The sequence below is a fragment of the Melanotaenia boesemani genome, chromosome 3 (assembly GCF_017639745.1).
Source record: "Melanotaenia boesemani isolate fMelBoe1 chromosome 3, fMelBoe1.pri, whole genome shotgun sequence".
In the NCBI taxonomy this organism is placed as follows: domain Eukaryota; kingdom Metazoa; phylum Chordata; class Actinopteri; order Atheriniformes; family Melanotaeniidae; genus Melanotaenia; species Melanotaenia boesemani.
The window spans coordinates 27,367,707-27,389,577 of NC_055684.1; the positions used below are offsets into that span (position 1 = coordinate 27,367,707).

Sequence of the window (21,871 nt, forward strand, 5' to 3'; positions counted from 1 at the left end):
AACACACAATAAACAAAATAAGTAACCAAGTGATTTATGTTGCTGTATTGACTGCTGTGAAGGTATATAACTGAAAATCCCGTTTTTCCAAAGTGTGCTGTTAACAAGACCAGGTCACGTGAGCCAGTCTGCGTGAGTAAATGAAGCCTAAGGGGGCCAGTTTAATTGGGTAATGTAGTTAATAACATCTGAAGGGTGATGAATGGCCAATCGTCTTTCTTGCTGAGTTTTCACACAACAAATTAGTTCCATTAAAGGCTGCAGTTATAAGAACTCTGAAGGAAACCGATTAACTTGAATTATTTGGATTGAGTCATTTCGAACCTGGTTTGGGCCTGTGGTTCCCACTAATGGACTTATCCTCATTTATACTCTTATTTACTCATTTATTTAGCATTTATTGTCAGCAAAGCCAGCTGTGGCTTATGGTGTCTTGTGATTTTCTTGTGAAAATTTAAAAAAAGGCATAGCCTTTAATTAAATCAACATCTAGGACCTTTTTCTTATTGCCTATTAACTCGGTTCAGTGACATGAAAGGATTTTTCAATTTACAGAGGCCTTGCAGCAAGATGATGGACAGCTCCAATTGCTGTTGTTAGAATCATTTGCTGATTTTTATCAGCAGTACCATACTATTTCTGCTAGAAATGAAAGATATGAGAATTGCTTTATGAAAGCCAGAACCATGACAGGTATATGATGTGTCTTGTGCATGATGCATTTCACATTACCCACACATCCTAAGTGTTGTTGTGAAATCACAAGCGGTGTTGTGGGTGATTTTAGGTAATTGGGATCTATGATTAGAGGCATACCATTCCGTCAGATCTTTGCACAGAGGATAAAAAAGAGAACGTTCCCTCCAGTTTCTCCTCTCGCCTCGTTACTGTGCCTGTGAGGACAGTCGCCCTGAGGAATGGGATGCTGTATTTCTCTGGCAGCCTCCAGGAGTGGCAGCACACAGAAAAGACTGACACAGATTATGAGAGATTTATAGGAGTGATAAATACACCCTCTTTTCTGCCCCTCAAAACAGCTTTTCATCAGCTCCTCAGCACTGTGCCCAAGTGATTGATGATGGGACTGTTGGTTCTCCTTGTCCACTCCTAAAGTTGTTTATGCTCTGTGTCCCATCCCAGATGCAGATCTACCTTTACAATTCAGATGACTTTGACAGCCTCGGCGCTGCCATCAAGGAAAGACGCATCATTGCTGCCATGGCCGTCTTCTTTGAGGTAAAGTATGAGGCCTAAAGGTCAGGACCTATCTGGAAACATCCTAGAGTACAGTACATCGTTGGCCTGTTGGTCTACACTGAAGATCTACTGAACATATTGCTTCCCTCATAAAAGAACTGTAATAACTTCGATGACTATCTGAATTTTCATGTAAAGCTGGTCTTTGTGCAAAAAGTTTAACCTCTTTTAGTGTTTTGGATCATCAACATAAATTAATGTCATTTCCATCTGCAGTATTAAATGATGGTTAGTACTAATTATCAAATATTAGAATGCAAAGAAACTAAATAAGACAGTGAGCATGACAAATTTACTAGATCGGGACATGTAGCATGCTCACATTAGCATTCAACTAGTGTAAATGCAGTCTGCATACCAGCACTGTGTAAAATATGAAAACATCCTGATGCAGAAAGGTTCGTCTTCATACCTACAACTCTGTTTTCTCAGAGGAGTTGTTCTGCTCTTGAGGAAAAACCTCTTTGTAATCGCTTGTAACGTGTAGCTGCTGGTAGCCCAGATAGAAAATGTTCTTAATAGCAGGCTTATGAAATAACAAAGTATATAGATAGTGCTTCTTGCCAGCCATTTGAAATGCTTTACAAAAATTATTAAGATGAGTGAATAAATAGAAACTGATAAGAGGAAACTGACAAATGGAATTGAAGGAGGGTGTATTAAATGATTGGGCAATTATGATGTGAGGGAAAGACTGGAACAGTATCAGTCCAATATTGAAAAAAGCTAAAAATGAACATCTTTGAAGTCAATAAATTATGAATATTTATTAGGAATGATCTTTAGCACCTGAGTTGGAATAGAAAAAAAAATCTCTTCAACTGCTTGCTGATTGTTTTTCTTGTTGTCTGGCAGATTGCTTACTGAGATACCGCAAATTGTCCCCTGAAGATCTGGACACATAAGCTCTTAATGGGCAAGATTGGTCCTAATTTCCGTTAAGCGTTAAAGCACCTCAGAGATTTATGAACTGTGCACAGCTACACTGACAACCTGAGTTTCTTCCCGCATTAGGCTAATTTCTATTAGCAGCACCTTTACAATTAATGGCAGGTGATCAATGCATGCTAACATTCTGCTTAATGGTATGTAGGTAAGGGTCAGCTCTCTGGCAAGAGGTAGGCTGTAATGGGGACACAGGTGTTTTGCAATGTAGGTCTATCCTCAGACAGTGATGAACCGTGTGTGTGTGCTAGGGCCTAAATGCCTCCGCTGGGTCCTGACAGCCCTATTGCTTACTGCAATTAGCACCAGCATACACAATCCGCTGAATAGCAGTTTACTGTGGGAGAGTTTTTAAGGGGGCACACACACATTGGCTCAGATTTACCATTTCTAATCAATGAGGAGAATTCTTGCTGTGCTCCCCAAAGGCCTATTAATGGCCTCTAAGGTGTGCATATTATCCACATTCAGCATTCAGTTCCACACAATTATTCTCCTTTGACTGACCTGAATTAATGTTGAGCATGGGAGGATTGGTCCCCACATCCCAACACTGTTTTGTCCAGTCTTGTCTTCTAAGTAGGACATTGGAAATATTTGTAAAACGTGGGGCTAAATAATATAACTAGTCATTTAGTCATTGCAAACTATGAAGTATAGGCCAAACAGATAAGGGAGGAATCATCAGGGGAGTTTTTTTTTTTAATATCCCCTTGAGACATTATAAATTGGTTTAAATGGTTATCAGGAACTTGACAAATATAAGGAATTTTAAAATAGGAAAGTTTCATTTCACTGCTTTGAGGTGTTTAGTGGGCCACTGCAATGTCCAGGGTAGAGAAGTGTTCGATATGTTAATATGACCTGAAAAGCTTTAGTCCATAACCTATAATTTACCTTTACAGTATCCCTTCCTGCAGGTTAGAACTGCTTTGTCTTGTTAGAGGTGATCTATGTTCTAGGTCTGGGGCCACACATGAACAGTATTTGTCATTTTGTAATAATGTGGATTTTGTATAAAAATATCTGCAACAAGGGAATTCCCCATGAATTTATCATGTGAACACAGCAGGTCCAATGTGAACCATAAGAGTTTTAAAAGCAGAGTGTCTTGAACAACCTGTGCTTCAGCAGACAAGTATTGAGCTTTTTAAGTCGTTATTTCTTCCTTTTGGGATTTGTTGCATCAGGAAAAGTCTTTCTTCTGCTGCCTCATACCTGTGCACATGCTTATCTCTCTTCCTTTATGTTTAAAGATAATTTTTTTGGAATAATGTTTAGCAAAATAGCCCCCAATTATAAGAAAATTAAAGTAAATTTCATTCAGAGAAGTTAGGTCCACAGAAAAGGAAATATGACACTAGATAGCTATCACATAACTTATTCTGTAAATATTCATTTTGAGCCTTTTCATTTCCCCCCCGTGTGTGTAAAGAGCTATACCTCACACACAATTCTTTTTAAAACTGATGAAAACCCACTCAAATTAAAGCTGAGAATTACTTCACTTTAAATGCTACACTTTAATGTAGTATTCAATATTTATTTCAGACAAATTTGCTGAAGCACAGAGCTTGAAATGCAAAAACTGTGTAACTATCCAAATAGTTCTGGTCTGGACAGACTGCTTGCCTGCATGACTGCTGCTGTTTGCAAAACTATCACTCCTCACAGTGCAGAGACCCACCACAGTCTGTTAGCATACAAACTCCAATTTCACATGCTTTCCCCAAAATATAAGCACTAACAGCAGATGAGGGTTTTCCAGTAATGTTTCTAAAACAAAATCACTTCCATAACTTGTAGATTCTGTCAGGGTTAGAATGTTCATTTTGATGACAAAAAAGGGGGGAAAAAAACTCTAATATGGCCACTTGATAAGCACTTAGAAAATATTGTAGATAAATTACTAGAGACACACTTCACTCTACACATTGATGATTTGGTTAAAAATGTCTTTGTTATGAAAGCCTTTGAATCTATGAGATGAGTTTAGTGTCATCAACAGTAACAGGGCCAAGCTGTAATTTCCCCCACAGGTCTAAATGAAATAATGACTTGCTTACAAGAATGAACAAATCCTGCTGGTTGATTTGGCAGAGCAATTTTCATGGCCTTTGGCCTTAAGAATGACCCGACAGTCAATTCTTTAACAAGATGATCTCATACAGAAAATATCTTGATGGGTAAAGATGGAATTAAGAGCCTGCTGAATTATATTGGATTGTATAAAAAAAGGCATGTCTGGCCCCTTTATTCTCTTCATGTTGGCTCTTTTTTTGTTGTTGTTTAGATTATTGTACTAGTCTTATAATCCCTTTTGTAATCCTTTTGTCTCTGGACATTTCCTGCAGCTGGGGCAAAAAGACAACCCAGCTGTGGACCCAATCATCCAGGGATTGAAAGGAGTAGTACATCATGGTAAGTAATGAAAAAGCACCCCTTTGCTCCCAACTTTGCTTCATGTGGAACCATTGTATCTGTTCAGGAAGTGTTAAGTAGACTCATATTTAGAGGGTAGGTGTTTTTTTTTTTTTTTTTTTTTTTTTTGCTTCTCTACAGTGTTTCTATTTATCCACTATGTTCTACATTTTTATCTGTCTCGCCTAAATCTTCTTACTTCAAAACATTACTCTACATATTAAACTCATGGGGGGATTTTCAAAAGGCGATTGACCCTTAGAAAATCCATCTGACATTGCCTTAGTCAGTGATGGTTGATCTTAGAAATAAATTCCTCTGACAGTACAGATGCCGTCTTGCCTGCAGAAAACTATTTTTTTTTCTTGCATTCAGCTGCTAAAACATTGGATGTCATTTTTGTTTTAGCTTCCAAATTAGTCTAAACACAAAATATGAGCAGAGTTTAACTTCAAAAGGAGAATAAATTTGCAAGATACTGCCCCTCCCTTGGTGTTATAGCTCTGCAGGAGGAGACCTCCACTGCTTCACTCACAGACACAGAACTATTAATTACATCTCAGCCTCAATTAAGACAACCCCCTGTTTCAGTCTTATATATGCTCTCATTGACTATTGCCCCCCCAAGAGGTTCATATTTACATTTTAACTGTTAATATATTGTGTTGTGTGCCATGGTAGGAACCTTAATGTCACAGCATGTTGTCTTAAGCTACAGTTGCTGGCCTGGGGTTACAGACGAAGACAACGCTTAAGCCCATGTTTTATCATAATTGTGTAATCTGCAGATTGAGAGACAACAGCATGGCTGATGGTCATTTTATGAGTATAACAGTACACTGACAAGGACATGTGTATGTATGAGAATGTATAGAAGCATGACGTCATTTCTCTCTCTCACGATGGTTCACAAGACTAGCGCTGGGCTTCACTCAGTCAATTCTAATTATAATTTGTAATGAGATGGATGTTTGATGTTGTGCTTTGTAGGCTAGTGAGGTTATGACATTTTGAGTTAAGCGCTGGAGAAAAATGCTTCCTTCTTGCTAAAGACAAAGGTGTAATAGTGTAGTAAGAAAAGCACTCCATCACCAGAGACCATGGAAGCACATGTTTTAACCTCAGTATCAGAAAATAGGTCACTTTGAACTGAAGTAACTGGAATAAAGAAAAGTGACTGTTCTCTGATTAGCTTATCATCAGCTGGGAGACCCTTTCACTTGCACTTTTATTTTACGGACTTATATAAGCTCTACTTTAACAAAGGCGGATTACCGAACATGTCTGCTTCACTATGTTATTTTATACATCTCCATCAGTCTCCAGAAATACATTTTACTTTTCAATGAGCTTTTCTACCACAGTGACAAAGTGATTGTCATTGTTTTTCATTCACACACATACTGTGACACCAGTAGCAGCATAGATGCATGAAGGGTGTTCGTTTGCCACCAAGAGTAACTTCAGGGGTTTAACACTTAAACATGTAAAGAGGGTCAGGGATTAAACTGCCAACCCCACAGTTGGTGGACAACCTGCTCTGACTCCTGTGCTGCAGCCTCTCATGCTGAATCCTGTGCTGTACAGCTACACAGATGTTTGTGCTAGAGCCACAGAATCCCATTTGCCATCTGAAAAAGAGCTTAGCATGGGTGTGGTGCTATTTGGACTCTTCCTGCTAGCTGCTAAATGCTCCTCACCCTCTTCCCTGTTAGGATGGCTGCTTTTCCACTAGCTCGTTATCCCACAGTCATCCATCCATCAGCATCTCGCCGGCCCAGGAGCGATAGGGCACGTACGCTGTCTGAAGACAGAGAGAAGAAAGGCTGTGCATACTGAATTTGACTCAGAGTACAGATGAGGCACAGGGGGCGAGGCTTCCCGTTCCTCAGTAGTCTGAATGCAAACCACACCCTAAACCTGTTTCTTTTAAGATAAGGCTTTGAGCAGTAAGAGGTTGGGTATGACATAAATTCAGCTTTATTTAGCTTCTTCTCAGCATAATTCAGGGAAATAACAAACTAACCTTCATAACCCACACCTCATATTTCCAAGAGATAAAGGCATCTTTCTCTGGATAGTTTTAGCTTTTTTTTCTACACAGCCTTGCCAGGTTCAGATCAGAGGATAGAACAGATCCAGTAATCATTTGGATCTGTCTTAATCCCCATGGCCTAGCCACAGTTGTTACATGGAGCAGAGCATGCTACCACCCAGCCACAGATCAACTGTCAGTGCTGGCCATCTTATCAGACTTCCCTGCTTTTGCTCCTCTCTCAGCCCTCCTCAGCAGTGAGATCTGGCCTGGGTGATAACAAGTAGTGAGGCTTTTAACTACTGCTCTTCCACAAGATGAGGTTTTAGCAAAGCAGTAAAAATGACACAAAGGGAGGGAAATTAAACAATTTGTTTATTTTCATCTGAATTCTCAACAACAAAAACTCAAGATATGCAACTTTTGTTGCTAAATATTACATAGTGAAAGATGTGGTACTTTTGAGATGTACAGAGTGTTGTCCTGTTCACTATTCTGTGTTCTTACCCGTTTTAATTCCATGCTTTACCCAGAAAAGGAAACCAACCTCAGGTCATTCATCTTGAGGGATCTGCTGCCATCATCAGTGGACAGTTATTACCGATACACCGGCTCTCTGACCACTCCGCCCTGCAGCAAAGTTGTGGAGTGGATCATCTTTTCCAGACCTGTGTATCTGTCCCACTCACAGGTGTGTTAAGTCCAGTCACACACATGCCTAGACAGCTATATTCTCCACACTGTAAGATCCCATTTGTCCACAGTCAGTGGATCACTTGCAGTCCAACGCTGTGAAGGCACAAGCAATTTTCCCCTCATGTGCTTCTGCTCTTTCGTCCTCTTTCTCTCGTTCCTCTCCAGCTCCTTTACATATGAAACCATGGCTGCCTATATAGTGCATGATTAAACAGGAACAGGGAGGCAATTACTGGCATTTGAATGATAGTAAGTGCGTGATAGCACTTATTCATATATCATGCTGTTGCTCTTAGACAGTGTCTATAGGCACTTAAATATAATACAGCTTCATGTGGAGGCTGTTAATCATATTATTAGAATTTTTCAAATGCATTAATTAAAATTCATGAATTCTAAATTATTACAGTAAGTTTCATATGTGAACAAATGAAAACTGAAGCATTTTATAGTACTTGCCCATGTGCTTTGCAACATATATCCTCCAGCTGTTCTTGCTGCTTGTGATTTTGAGAGATAATATGCCAAATCATGCCTCTCGCTTTTTGCTGATTCCCTTCACACTGCTTTGCTGCATCTTTTATACATACAATTCTTAGGTTGCCCAGCTGCATATCCTCCAGTGCATTCTGTGCTACAGAAATTTGCAGGGCTCAGTGGAATTTCTATGAACTTGCACGAGGACAAATCTTTTGTTCAGAAATGACTTCTACAGCAAGAATATTGACCAACTCTACAATGTTTGTGACGCTCACAGATAGTCTTTTATGAACCTGTAATTCATTTCTCCAAGCACCCATAGGACACATTGATTCCACAGTATCTGTAATGTGTAGTCATTACAGCACGCGGCAGGAGATCATTCTTGGCAATCAATGGCCACAAATTTGCCCCATTGAGAAGTTACAGCCCAGCAGGTAGCCGGGGTGGTGATTGAAGTCGGTGCCTGCTGTTGCCTGTGGTGTAAATGTTTCTTGCAAATACTGTTCTCCACTTGTGAACAGTCAGCTGCTGGCAAGTGACTACAAATGCAGTGCTGCATGATGTATTATATTTAACACTTACATGAACACACTGGCACACACACACACATATACACTTGCACACAGACACAGTAACAGTAGCACTTAAACTTGCCTTAACAGCTATTCTATGTTTCTTCTCGTCTAGTTGGATGCTTTTTACTCCATCTTTACAACTGAGCAACAGGACCACGTCAAGTCTGTTGAGTACCTGAGGAACAACTTCAGGCCCCTGCAGGACCTGGACAATAGGAAGGTTTTTAAGTCAGCTGTAAAAGATGCATGGCAGAAAGATTTGACTGAGATCCTCGGAAGCCCTCATAGCACCGAGGCTTCAAGAGGTAAGCTGTTATATTTCTGAGTGTGTTAAGTTTTCTGTCATTGAGCAATAGAGCAACTGTGACAGGAGTGGTGCCGGTCATGGAGTTCCTGCGATAGTGATTACTTACCATTTCTTTGATATAAGTATTCCTGTGAGAGTAAGAATTTGTTAGAAACTGAAGGAATGGATGGTTACATCCTATTCTAAAGCCATCTAAAGTCTGCAGCACAGACCATATACCTGATTACTTCCACAAGGGAGGCTGTGTGGTTATTACTGTTTGTTTTTTAGCAGGATTACTCAAAAAGCAATCCTGTGGATTTACAAGAAAATTTTACCAGCTTAGGGGAAATATATAAATATATATATTTTTTAAGTAAATCAAGATGTGTATTTTTTTTATTATTTTTAAAGCCAAAGGTATGCAGTCCCACACTGCTCTTTCTGTTATGCAATTTTTATGCAACACCAGACATGCAGTTTACTGTTGTTGTTTTTTCATGCATGTTTTTATTTTCCAACTTTTTGAAACTTTACATTAGAAAAGGCCATTGGGGGGTCAGTTTTTCTTGTGGTTATCTTGGTTATTTTGGGAAGGGGGATTATCTCCGACTGGTCTCTGCTTTAGTGATTTGGACAGCCAAGTCAGTTGACTTTGCCATATGTTTATCTCCAACTTTGTTATCAAGTTAGCACCAGCTTGTTCTAGCCATGTATAACGTGACCACAGCGTGACAACACGATGCGGGTCAGCTGTTTTCGCTTAACGTTTAATGGAAATTTACGTAATCCGCACGTCATCTGTGACATTTTAATTTTTTTATTTATCATTTTAAAACAAATGTTTACTCTGTGACTTTCAGTTTAAAGTGGAAAATATTAAAGTAGAAATAAATAGTCAAATAAATAAATGAATAAATTACAATGTCAATTTTTTGTTGTTGTATCTAGCTAGCTAAAGATCAAGACCATTATGCTAACATTAGCGTCTTCCCAGCTGACGTAAAAAATTTTTACGTATTTGTAGGTGGGTAAATATAAACTGAGCAAATATCAGGGCCATAGAAGTCAATTGATTACAGATTGACCACATTCTGTTGTATTTACAAATGTGAAACGCTCAGGAACAAGCTTGGCACATGTTATTCTCTCACGACCACGACATATTCTTCAAAGAACAAAATAACACCAAACACTGACCTCATGTGGTGTTTGATCACAGTATTTTTGTTTGTCTTTCTCTTTTATGTGTGAATCTTGCTGTGCTTGCTTTAACAGAGCATTGCAGGAACTAAGGAGACTAATGAGAAAGGCTGCTGCTCCCTAAATTGGTGTTGTTGGTTTCTTGGTGTCTGGTGGGGTGAATTGATTGGGAATGCTTGTGATGAAGTTGGAGCACTCTAAAACGGCCGATCAGCAATCATCATTAATATGTGGCACAGCTAAAATAGACCCATACAAATTAAGTTGTGAAATTGCTTTTGTGGCGTTGTGTCACTAGACAAAAGAAATGTGGACCAATGTATCTCAATTTTTGTTTTCTACCTCCACTCCATCTTGCTTATTTTCTCTTTTATTTTAGAGTATTTCTATTTGGGCAGAGATCTAAGAATCTGTTAGTGATTGGAGGCATTAAACAGTGTGACTACTGTTGATGTTGTATCGTGAGTAATATTTGCCTCACATACAATAAATGGTGGCTTTGATTTTAAATATTATGAAAAGCAGGGCCACACCTTGACTGAATGTGGCTTTTACAGCATTGTTTGGCCATTAAGAATGCAGAGCTAACCTTTCAAATGCAAAACAGAGATTGCAGATTAGTTTGTGTGGCGCAGATTTATTGTTTGTCCAATAATAATTTCAAGATCAATAAGGCAGCATTTATTTTATCATTTGTGTTTGCTGTGTACTGAGTGTCTGTCTGTGTTTTGTTTCACAAGCAGACCAGATTTAGTTTACCCTCTGTTTGGAAATGAATTCATTCTGTCAGTGCTGGTATTACTTTTATTTTCATTTTAAGTTGCACTCTTTATTGTTTTATTTCCATCAGCCGATTGCCTGTAAAATGTCAAAATACTGGAAAATGCCAAACACAATTTCTCAGGGTTCAAGGATATGTCATGTGATAGCTTGTGTTGTATCATTTATGCTACAAAAACAGTGTGTACGAAGATGTAAAATGCGGGGAAGCAGCAAATCCTCACACTGGAGTTTTTACAAACAAAGAATGTTACTTTGCTTTTTTTTTCTGCAGTGGTATCTGTACCAAGTGTCACACATTATCATAAAATAAGTATAGTAGTTTCTGTGTTGATATTTCACCCTCAGATGGATTTCCTACAAAGTTCAGAAAATGCCAGTTTATGTTCAGATCAACTATTTATGTCTTTCATTGTGTTTTTTAGTCAAACTCTTGTTCTCCGCATCATTCCAACATCGACACACGGTGGCTTTTAACATACCATGCAGCTTTAAGAGGCGAGATGTAGTGGAACTGCTTGCTGACAACAGTCGATTCATCTCCTTCATGGTAGAAGCTGCCAGAAAAAAAAAAAAAAAAGATTTGTGCTCTTCTCTGAGTTGTATTGCAAGATGAGATGGAAAACTCTGTGAGGCTTATTTTGGTAGGTTACAGAGGATGCATTCACAGATGACTAGTGTGAGTCATTAGTATTTTTATCATTTTAACTCTGACAAAACATTTGGTTATGGGTTACACTCCTGATCTGTTGTTTACAGTTGAATAGATTTAGATTAAATGACAGAACCACATCCGCAACATTCTGATGAGTGAAAACAAATTACTTTAGTAGATTATTGGAGTTTAAAATTAGCATATGTATAAGTCCAAAAACTGCAAGCATGATTTACTGAAAGAAAATAGGGGGCGGCTGTAGCTCAGGAGGAAGAGCATCGTCTTCCAACCGGATTCCAGGCTTTCCCTGACTCCATGAAGTGTCCTTGGACAAGACACTTAAACCCATGTTGCCTCCTGATGTGCCTATCGGGGTATGAGTGTGTGTGTGTGTGTGTGTGTGTGAATGGGTGAATGTGATATGCAGTGTAAAGCCCTTTGAGTGGTCAAGCTGACTGGAAAAGAGCTATATAAGTACAAGTCCATTTACCATTGCAAAATGCAAAAAAAAGGCATTGAAAAGGTGACTCGTAGATGGTTTTTAATATGCAAGTGTTAATTTTAAAAAAGGAGGTGAGTGCCAGGACAGTAACAATGCAGGCACTAAGAAACACAGTGACATATTCTGCAGCTATTAAATTATTGTTCTTGAGCTACTGAACTTGACAAAGAACACCAGACAGGTTATGATGCATTTCGCACCTGTCACACCTAATCAACACCCTAAGATTCTCTTCCTGTTGTTTTTTTTCCCCTGTGTTCCTTTGACTGATTCCCTTCCTCCCTGTCTCCTCTTCTTTCTCACATGTCATGGTGCATAATTTGCGTCATAGCCCTGCTGTGTGAATGGGGAAAATTGTGGTGACAATTTCAATTTGGCAGAAACTCTGAGAGCACATAGTCATTTGACACGAGTTTCTGATTGCTACTGCCCTGATGTGCTGAGAGGCATGTCCAGATTGTCCCTTAGCCATACTGATGGATCTCTTTGTAAATATCCATGCTGCAGCCTGCACTGCCACCTAGAGCCTGACTCATATATTGTACTTTATCCTCATGTATACTGCTTAGATATACTCAGGAGGGCTTACAAATTAGATATGGACAGGAAGATGCTAGTTTTATCTGCACCATCTATGTAGCACTATATCTGGCTATTTGATATTCAGCCTGGGATCTCCTGCTGGGTTGTTGCATGAAAAATGCACAGTGTCAAGACTGGCTGTACAGAATGACACCAGCTGTTGAGTCTAACCTCAGTCAAGCCTTCAGGATATTTCTTTTTTGTTTGCATTTGAGTTCCTGAATTATTGTGCAGTTTTGTAGTTGAAAATGGATTTAAACATAGTTTTAAGAACCAGTGGTAAGGTTATTATTATGCATAAACACAAAAATGGGTAAAAAAAAAACCCCTTCATCTGTCAGCTGTACACAGTCACTAAAAAGCTTTCTTTTATATCATACTTTTTCATTTCATCCTGCCTCCTTCTCATACTCCTCTCTTTATTCTGGCCTTTTAGTGTGCAGCAGTGCCCCAGTGAACATGAAGATCCAGCCGCTGAACCAGACGGCACTGATGGTGAGCTGGGAACGCCCTCTGACAATCTACCACCCGCCCATCACCGGTTATATGGTCTCCTACAGCTGGGTGAAACGTGATGTTGCAGATGAAAAGACCTTCACCAAGACTGGGGACCAAAGGATGGTGAGCATTATCACACACTACTGCTCATTCCAGACCAAAGCAGAGGCAATGAAAATCCAATTTTCTTTGTCTAAATCTATTTATTTATTCATTTTTACAATTTGTGTTGCTTAAACAGCTGTGATTGGTGTGCAGAGCCTCAGATGTACAGTATCTGTCAGGATAAAAGGTTGTCTGGATCAGTGACAGTGTGTAAAGGGGGAGATTGCTTGTGATGAACTCTGCATGTGGCTGTTGGTTGATATGAGGACCCAGACGCTTCCCTGTCACTCACCTGTCTAAGAATAGAAACACTGGTCTGTCGCAGGCATTGACGTGTCACAACTGATATATGTATAATGAGCTGACAAATGCACCTGTGGCCTTTCCCCAGATGTAACATTTTCCACCATCCATTGATTTCTTTTTTGTTTGCTTTCTTTTTGCATTAATTTAAATTTGATTTAGTCTCTGAAGTAGGTATCTGTATTACAGGGTCAAGAAGCTAATTCAAAACAAAGCAGAGTAAACAAAATAGTATTTGCACTTTTATTTTTCCATTGTGGAAAACTAAGGATAGTTTGAAAAATCCAGTTCTGGTTTAAGGCAGCAGAGACAGCTCTTTGAACACAGACTTTCTTGGGTAACAAATGCAGAGCAAATGCAGTCCCTTAGATCTTTGATCCAGTGATCATTTAATGCCTGAAACATTGAAATACCACTTCAGTTCTTACTGTATCATACCAGCAGAATATGCACCGTGTCTACAGAAATAAATCTGCTCCCTGCAGGAGGCTGCACCTACTGGGATGTGCTTTTTCACACTGTATATTCTTTCCCTGGTCACATATCTATCCATTTCTGAGAATCTAACACCCAACTGTGCATCTCTTCAAGGCCTGCTGACCTCCAGCTGTCTTGATAGTTTGCATGACTGCCTCTTTAGATATAAACAGTGTCGGGTCAAAATACACACCCACCAGTTCAGAAACCTGGGCTCAGTTCCCTGGTGACACCACTACCTTTGGCGTGGTCATGCATTTTAAAATACACGGTTGTCATTGTCATAGGTTGGAAGCTGGTGAAGCATCTCGAATAGTTGCTGCTTTTGTGACTCCCATTCCGGGGGGGAAATTGCACAGAGAGGGCAAAATCTGAAAGAAAAACCTAGGTAGCCCTTAAGGATAATAACCTCCTCCAGATATGTGCAGTCTCACGCTAAACTGCTGTTTTTACATTAGTCTGTTCACATTTTACAAGATCATTGTGTGACATTGAAACTGGTTTACAAGCATACTGTGGTCCAATATCCAGCTTACACACATTTGATGCCTCCACCGCACATACGCTGTAAATGAAAGAGGAGATATGTGCAGCTAAGCAGTTACACTTTGAAACGAGCATGATTTGAATATTCATGCATTCTTGGAAAGAGGAGAGGGAGGGGATGTAATTTTTTAAGAATTTTTTTACCAGGTAATTGAACTATTTAGTGGGGGGAGAAAAAGATTTCAAACAACTTATTATTCCATGCAGCTCATCTTCGTTCTGTATGCCGTATAACATGCCTGGAAGGATTCTTTAACTTGGAATCTAGTCACAGAAGCTTAAATGTGATGGACAAGTAAGTTAAGATGAATATGCAAAAAGGTTTCCTGCTGTTGAGGACTGCCTTACAAATTACGTTAATGCTGTGCTCAGCTTAAGGTGGATTAATATTTATTTCTTCTCTGTTAGATTACTGCACCCTCAGAAGTCCATGTCTCACTTGCAGCTCCTCTAAAAATCTGCCTAAATGGTTTTGTTTGATGTTAAACAGTAAACATTTCATTTGCAATCTTCTTTTGCTGGTTATTTTCAGCTTCAGGCAGTTTGCTGTGAACCTTTTGGTTTTCTGTCAGGCGGAGATGCAGGTCCGTACAGTTGTCATATCTCTGTTTTCTGTGGCCCCATCATGAGGGCTGAGCCGTCTATATTAGGGCTGGTGTACTGTGGAGAACCATTTTTTGGCAAATGATACAATATTTGTTTAGGGAGTTAAACAACACCATGATCCAATTGGTGAAACATTATAAAGACACCTTTCTCCACCAGTTTTTTTAACTATTTTCCAGTTATTTATTTATTTTGTGTATCTTTGTTTCATTAAAATCATCACTTTTATATTTTTTTTCTTTTTTAGAGCTGATTGAAAGGCTGATTCCTGTGTTCATGTACTGGTGAACCTGTATCTGTACTTTTCTGATATTATTGTGCACCTCTCTTTCCTCTGTCAGTCCCTACTTATTTTGCCCACTTTCATTTCCATTTCAATTTTCAGTTTCTATTTTTTGGGCACTTTATCTGAGCTATTCCAGAGGAAAAAAAAAAAAAAAACTAGCTCTGCAACAGTAGAGGCAATCACCCATTCATTGTGAGGACAATTTTAATTTAAGTATAGCCATCTGTGAACACTATTAAATTAGACAGGAAAATGACTGTTGACAGAACTGTAGTTTCATATAATATATTTTCACTTAAGGCATCAACATCCCAGCTCTCAAATGTAATTTCACTACTTCTGCGTTAATTTTTGCAAATGTATCTGTGTGTTCTCTTGCAGAAAGCAGTCATTACTAACGTGTCCCCTGACCTGCTGTACCTGTTCAGAGTGCAGGCAGTATGCCAGCATGACCTACGCAGTGACTTCAGTCAGACATTGTTATTCAGAGGTACATAATCAAGCCAGTAGGGCTGGGCGATATGACCTTAAATCAGTATCATGATAAATTAAGCATTTTACCTCGATTACAATTAATTACCAATTATTTTAGTATTGTTTCATTTTTAGCCCTCATAGCTAACATTGCAAATATTTTCATAACGGAAAAGCAGATATTGAGTTTATAATCAGTGAAAATAAGTACACACAGCTGAACTATATATGGTTATTTAATTAATATTTTAACATTTTTTAGAGATAATTTAAATAATTGACACAAGCGATAGCAGTGATTATTGGTACTGAATGTTGGTTTCAATTCATTTTCGATTAATTGCCCAGCCCTACCCGCTGGCCATTGAGCCAGATGTTTCTTAGATTTGTAGTTTCTTGAAGTCAAACACGAAGAATAGATTTTTCTCCCTTTTCTTCTTTCCTGTCCAGCAAATACAACGAGAATCTTTGAAGGATCCCGCATTGTGAAGACTGGGATGGTTAGTTGGCCACAAGATGGCAGTACAAATTTCTTTTTCAATTGTGGTGTCATGCATGTGTAGCTCTTATGTAACCATTTTTTAATTTTTTTCCGGCATGTCCTCCTCAGCCCACAATTTCTCCAGCTTCTTCAGCAGACATGGCTCCCATCAGCTCTGGTTCCTCCACTTGGACATCTTCTGGGATCCACTTCTCCCTTGTCTCCATGGCAACTGGGATGGGACCATCCTCTAGTGGCAGCCAGGCAACCGTGGCATCAGTGGTAACAAGCACTTTGCTGGCAGGCTTGGGTGTCGGTGGAGGGGTCATCTCTTCTTTGCCCAGTTCAGTTGGACCCACACAGGCGCCGCATGCCACCCAGAACCCAACACATCCATCCACCTCACCGGCAAAGGCCAATACTGAACAGACAGCACCTCAGGGTGCTGAGACAGACAAGCAGTCTGAGGACAAACAGGCTGCCCGTGAAGGGGAGGAGGAAGAAGAGGAAGGGGAGAATGAAGGAGAGCAGGAGGAAGATGACCAGAAGAAGAAAAAGAACAAGAATTCACCTGATAATGAGGAGAAGCAAGTGAACAGTACTGTAGTTGAAGAGCCTTTAATTCCTTCCCCCGCATCTACAGCCAAAGAAAAAGAAGGCGGCAAACCTACAGGTACTGGTACAGCAGTTCCTGTAAGCACTGGTGACAAGCAGCTGGTCAACATGGAGAAGAAACCTACAGAAGCAAATGCAGTCTCCACTCAGGAGCCCCGTAATGACAGTGCCGAGATGCAGATCCCCCAGAGCTCTACAGTACGTCCAAAGATTGATAGGCATGGAAAGAGTTCCTGGCCTTTCTCTGTCCACACTGGTGAGCTCCTTCTTTCACACAGAGTAGACACATTTGCACATTTAAAATCAATTACGTAAAAAAAAAAAAAAAAAAGAACTTGAACACTTTGAACTCTCAGCAAGCTTTTTTCACTTGTAGTCAGCTATCTTACGAGGAGCGGCTTTTCTCCAAAGCAGAATTCTGTAAACACTACCACTAGCTATAGAGCCCAATTTAGAAGAACAAATAACTTGATATAAGACCATAACTACAACATTTACCATCTTAGTCAAAGACAAAGCTCCAGGCTTTTGTGTCACTACAACACAGAGGCCTGAAGGAAGAAGATGTCTGTCTGCCAGAGGGATTCTGCCTCAAGGAATTCCTTTAAGCATATTTCAAAAGAGTTTGCTTCAAGGGAGAGTGATTACAAAGTGTTTTATTTATTTATTTATTTATTTATTGCAGTGTTAAAAATGACAAGTCCATGAACATAGATTGTTAGGCAGTCAATATTTATGATGTGCTTAATTTTAAGTTAATATTTGAACAAGAACAGGATAATTTTGCAGTTATATTGGATCTGCAGGGGGTAAACTGTAGCAGGTCGGGGTTGAAATTACTTTATCGTTGAAATGCACCCATTCTTGATTTATTTCCTGGGCTGACATCATAAGCATTTAATGGTACAATTTATGTTTTACCATAATAGCCTTATAGGGTTTATTTATTTCTAATTATTATTATTTATTGTTTGATTTTCTTTCCCTAAAATATTGAGCTCCAGAGAGGCTTTAATTTTTACAGCCAATCCTAGATCCTGTCATAAAACCAGCCATGTTGTCATAAACCACTTTGTTAATATGCCAAAATGAAAAATAAGTAAGCTGGAATTTAGCTTGTGGTGACTTTGTGCAGCATTCATCTTCCTCTTCGCTATCTTACAGTCTTATGAGCTAGTAGCCTGCGTATTAAATTTGATCATTTTTGACAAGGATTTGGATCATGCAGTAGGACCGGGGTGCTTGCTTCTTTTTTGGAACGATTGTGCAGATCTTAAAAAAAGAAAAGAAACTAGGAAAATATTTGTTGCCTAACATTTGCAAAGAGCATATCATCCTTCCGCACTATTCTACTGGGCTTCTGTTCTTGTCTCCTGAGTGTAGTGCCCACAACAGCTGTGATTGGTGTACAGAAAAAAAAGCTGTATTTATTTGACTCTGCCATGAATGATAATAGGTGCATCCACACCGTTCTATAGTGCTGACAAAGCACTTGGAGAGATAACTCTGGCTGCACAAGACCAAGAAATATCTTTTTTTTTTTCAATAAAAACCACTAGAATATTTAAAAAGAAAAATATATCTATGTGACTTCTTATGCAACATATTTTCATGTGTTGTTCTGCAGACAGAACACCCCTGTCCAACATGACACGGCCCCCAAACCCTGGAATGGGCAGGATGGTGTGGATCGTCCCCCTGGTGGTGGTCTCTGCTCTTACTCTGCTGTGCCTCATCATGCTGCTAATTGTGATGGTCTACTGGAGGTGAGAAAAAAGTTCAATAAATCTGCATAATCACATTAAGGAGGCATTATTATACTGCTGGAAGTGTTTGAAAAAAAAAAACGAATCAATCGAGAGCTTGGGAAGGTGAACGATCATCTTGGCTGTAACTGAGCTATATTGTTTTCATGGCTATGGATGAGCCTGACCCTCACACACACTGGCTTCACCCATATATTTTTTCACACTTTGTTTAAAGTGACACACCCTCATGCATTTCTGGAAGCTCCAGTCTGCCCACCATAATCTGGGTGTGCCTTTTTAAATGCACATACATTAGTCTCAACCGGTGGGGTAGTAAAGCTGCCCTTTTGCCTTAATTTTGTTTATTAAGCCCATCACCCACATGGGTGATGGGGAAGAGACCTAAAGGCCCTGCAGTTCCTGCACAGGTCCCAGCTGTGTCTTCATCTGCTGGACTAATTTCCAGTCACGGCACTGGAGTTCCAGTAATTACACAGGCCAGGCCACTTGCACGTGTCGGATGGTAGTTAATGAGAAACAAATAGCACTACGGACCACTTCCTCAGCTGGTGCCAGGCATATTTACTGCTGCTACTTGCATGAGATTTTATTTGTTCATGGTCTGAATTCTTTTCTTTTTTTGATAGGACTGCTTTATGAAATCACTGCAGCAACTGTTTATAGCACCTTACTGTGGCAGATAATAAAGCTGTGATATAAATACAAGCCTGGCTATCAGCTCCATGAAGGTGTAAAAACAGAAAAAAAAAAAACAGACAGCTGGAAACAAGATGAGTGTAGCGGATTCAGTTGGATGAATTACAGAGAGTTGTGGTATTCAAGTAGAAATGCAGGGGCAGCTTTGAGATTACAACAGCTGTTGTTGTGACAATGCAGACAGTTCAGACAATGTCTACTCCCCCTGGGGACAAGGCCACAATGAAAGATGAAATTCACACTCTCTTAAGTCTTCGTCCTCTGTGTAGCTTCTTGGTGACAGAGCAGCTATTGAAGCCAGTGAGTGTCCTTGGTTACAGATGTTTTGCACATTATCAACATGATGACACAATCCTTTTAGTTTCGAAGCGTTTATTTGAAAAGAAAAAGCCAGTGGGCTCTATTGACATTTAGCTGCCTCGTCCTATTTTTAGTTGGTTTATTTTGCTTGTTCGGCCAGGCTCAGGTTATGAGCCTATCCACAGTGGAATTAATTGCTTGGGTTAGAGTACACATCTGGAAGCTTCTGATGCTCGAGGTGTTAGTTGGGAACTCGGACAGATGCTGAAATGAGAACGAATCCCAGCTCTTGTTAGCGCCTCGCTGCTGCCGATGCTCGTGTGGAATGGAAGGCCTCTGTTTCATCCCCATTTCTGCTCCCACCTAAACAAACTGTGGGAGAAAGGCAGCAGCAAGGAGAGCTGCTTAGGTAGCTGGACCACATCTGCACTCCAAGGAAGCCATTAGATTAGGAGCCTGTGACGCAAACCAGGGGGAAACTCTCCTCCCCCATTTGTTTTGCCAGCATCCCCTCTTGCTTTCTCTCTTGTCACTCTCCCTCCATCTAAATGCAAGGCAACATTTTTTATTTTTGTTTCATCTCTCTTCAAGAATGACCAGCATCTGTTCCCTGCTCTGCAGCAAGTACAGGTAGGATTAAAACGTGGGATTAGATCGCACTGAAATTTGATGTGTTTTATTAATTTATTAGTAGTCATTATATGTGAGAAAAGGTGGTGCATATGCATGGTGTGCAGGACTTAAAATATTCCTCTTTTGCTGTATTCAGTCTTGTTGGAATTGTAAATTTTTTTATCTCCTATGGCAGAGGGGGATTTCTTAAATATGGAATGCATTAACCTCAAAAATGCACAGCTGCCCTTTTTTACAGACCTGAAATATTCCCAGCTAAATAATTTAAAAGATCATGGCTGCTTGCAGTTTTTTAATATGTAAACTTTCGACCTTGGACTGTGTTAGATTTGTGAAAAGTTGTTCAAGATGGATTGAAAAGTGTTGGCTTTTGAAGCAATTTAGATGATCCAGCAAAGAGTGGTGAATTCTAAAATTGTGAATTTTAAACTGCTGCTAACATGAGAAAAAAGAAAAGTTGGTTTTGTTGTCTTCCATGTTTTGCAAGAAATCTTAAAAGTAATAAGTAGAGGAGATGTGTTTGGATTAGTTGTGTTGAGTTTCCATAAGAAGCTAAAACTTGGCACTAGGACTAAGTGAGCCGCTGTGTGTTGTTTACCTGTTCCCTGTAGTCGGCTCAGACTGCGTTTCCCTGAGCCGCTCGCTCTATCCATGTGCGATCAGCTGTGTCCCAGTTACTCTGGGGTTTTCATTAGCAGATTTCAGCTGTTGTCATTCTACTCAATATTTAACATGCTGATGTTGTCGGTCCACATCTGAGGATGCCTCCCTAATACACTTTACTGCATCACTTGTGCTGATAGTATGTGGATTTACTGTGCTGGAATCACCATTCTTATCTCTCTATGTCCCTGTAGGAGGTTTTTCCAGACAGCTCATTTCTACGTGGAGGAGAGCAGCTCTCCACGGGTGGTGGCCAATGAGAATATTCCCATCATTCCTATACCAGGTGAGCCTTACTATGTTTCCTATACTGTCTGGTTTTGAAAAAAAAAAACAGACAGTATAGACAGAAAAACCAGACGACTGACTAAAATAATTTAGATTTAATAGTTGTTGAAAGGTAATTCTTCATTAAATGAAATAAGTGATGCGTCAGTGAAGGGCTGATCTGATTAGGAAATGTAACTACTGCTGTAGATCTTCCAGTCTGTCCACAATTTAAATCTTTTCTCTTAGATGTAATATTTATATTGTCATGTTGACCCTTAGAAAATGTCTTTAAACCTAAGTATTCAGATGGCGTGTTGGCTTACCCGTGGAGATTTACGTCTATTGATAAAAGCACACCTCTACACACACTCATTAGCCGCTTTCCAGTGGTTTCTTCAATTACCTTGACATCTTTGTTTGCACAGTTTCTGTTCATTTACATTTGAAGTGACTCCTTGAAAGGCTCTGAAGAAGTTGTTGGCTTTGTTTTTTGTCCTTAATATCCCAGGCAGCTGGGCAGTGGCAGCTTGTCGATATCAGACTTTACTATCACAGTCTCTTAAAGCTCATTTTAAGGCAGTGATAGTTAGTTAGAATCTGGCTAATGCTAATATTCACTCTGCATTCTTTCTGCTTTTATTGCTTTGGTCTTCCTTTCTAAACTAGTGGCTTTTATGTGCTCACAATATGCATGTTATTTCTTGTACATATATATATATATATATATAT

At 39.6% G+C, this 21,871-nt stretch overlaps 1 protein-coding gene across 2 annotated transcripts in view; it reads left to right on the plus strand.

Annotated features, from left to right (window-relative positions):
- The window catches only part of ca16b (carbonic anhydrase XVI b), a 102,729-nt gene that overhangs the window by 69,744 nt on the left and 11,114 nt on the right, over window positions 1–21,871 (plus strand). The window contains exons 5-15 of one of the 2 annotated variants that reach the window (XM_041979862.1): window positions 1,141–1,236; window positions 4,557–4,623; window positions 7,192–7,349; window positions 8,525–8,717; window positions 12,857–13,041; window positions 15,623–15,731; window positions 16,166–16,215; window positions 16,326–17,067; window positions 18,439–18,577; window positions 20,168–20,206; window positions 21,067–21,158. In XM_041979862.1, coding sequence (XP_041835796.1) covers window positions 1,141–1,236; window positions 4,557–4,623; window positions 7,192–7,349; window positions 8,525–8,717; window positions 12,857–13,041; window positions 15,623–15,731; window positions 16,166–16,215; window positions 16,326–17,067; window positions 18,439–18,577; window positions 20,168–20,206; window positions 21,067–21,158 — 1,870 coding nt within the window. The remainder of the gene's footprint in view (window positions 1–1,140; window positions 1,237–4,556; window positions 4,624–7,191; window positions 7,350–8,524; window positions 8,718–12,856; window positions 13,042–15,622; window positions 15,732–16,165; window positions 16,216–16,325; window positions 17,068–18,438; window positions 18,578–20,167; window positions 20,207–21,066; window positions 21,159–21,871) is intronic. The other variant, XM_041979863.1, reaches the window with a different exon arrangement.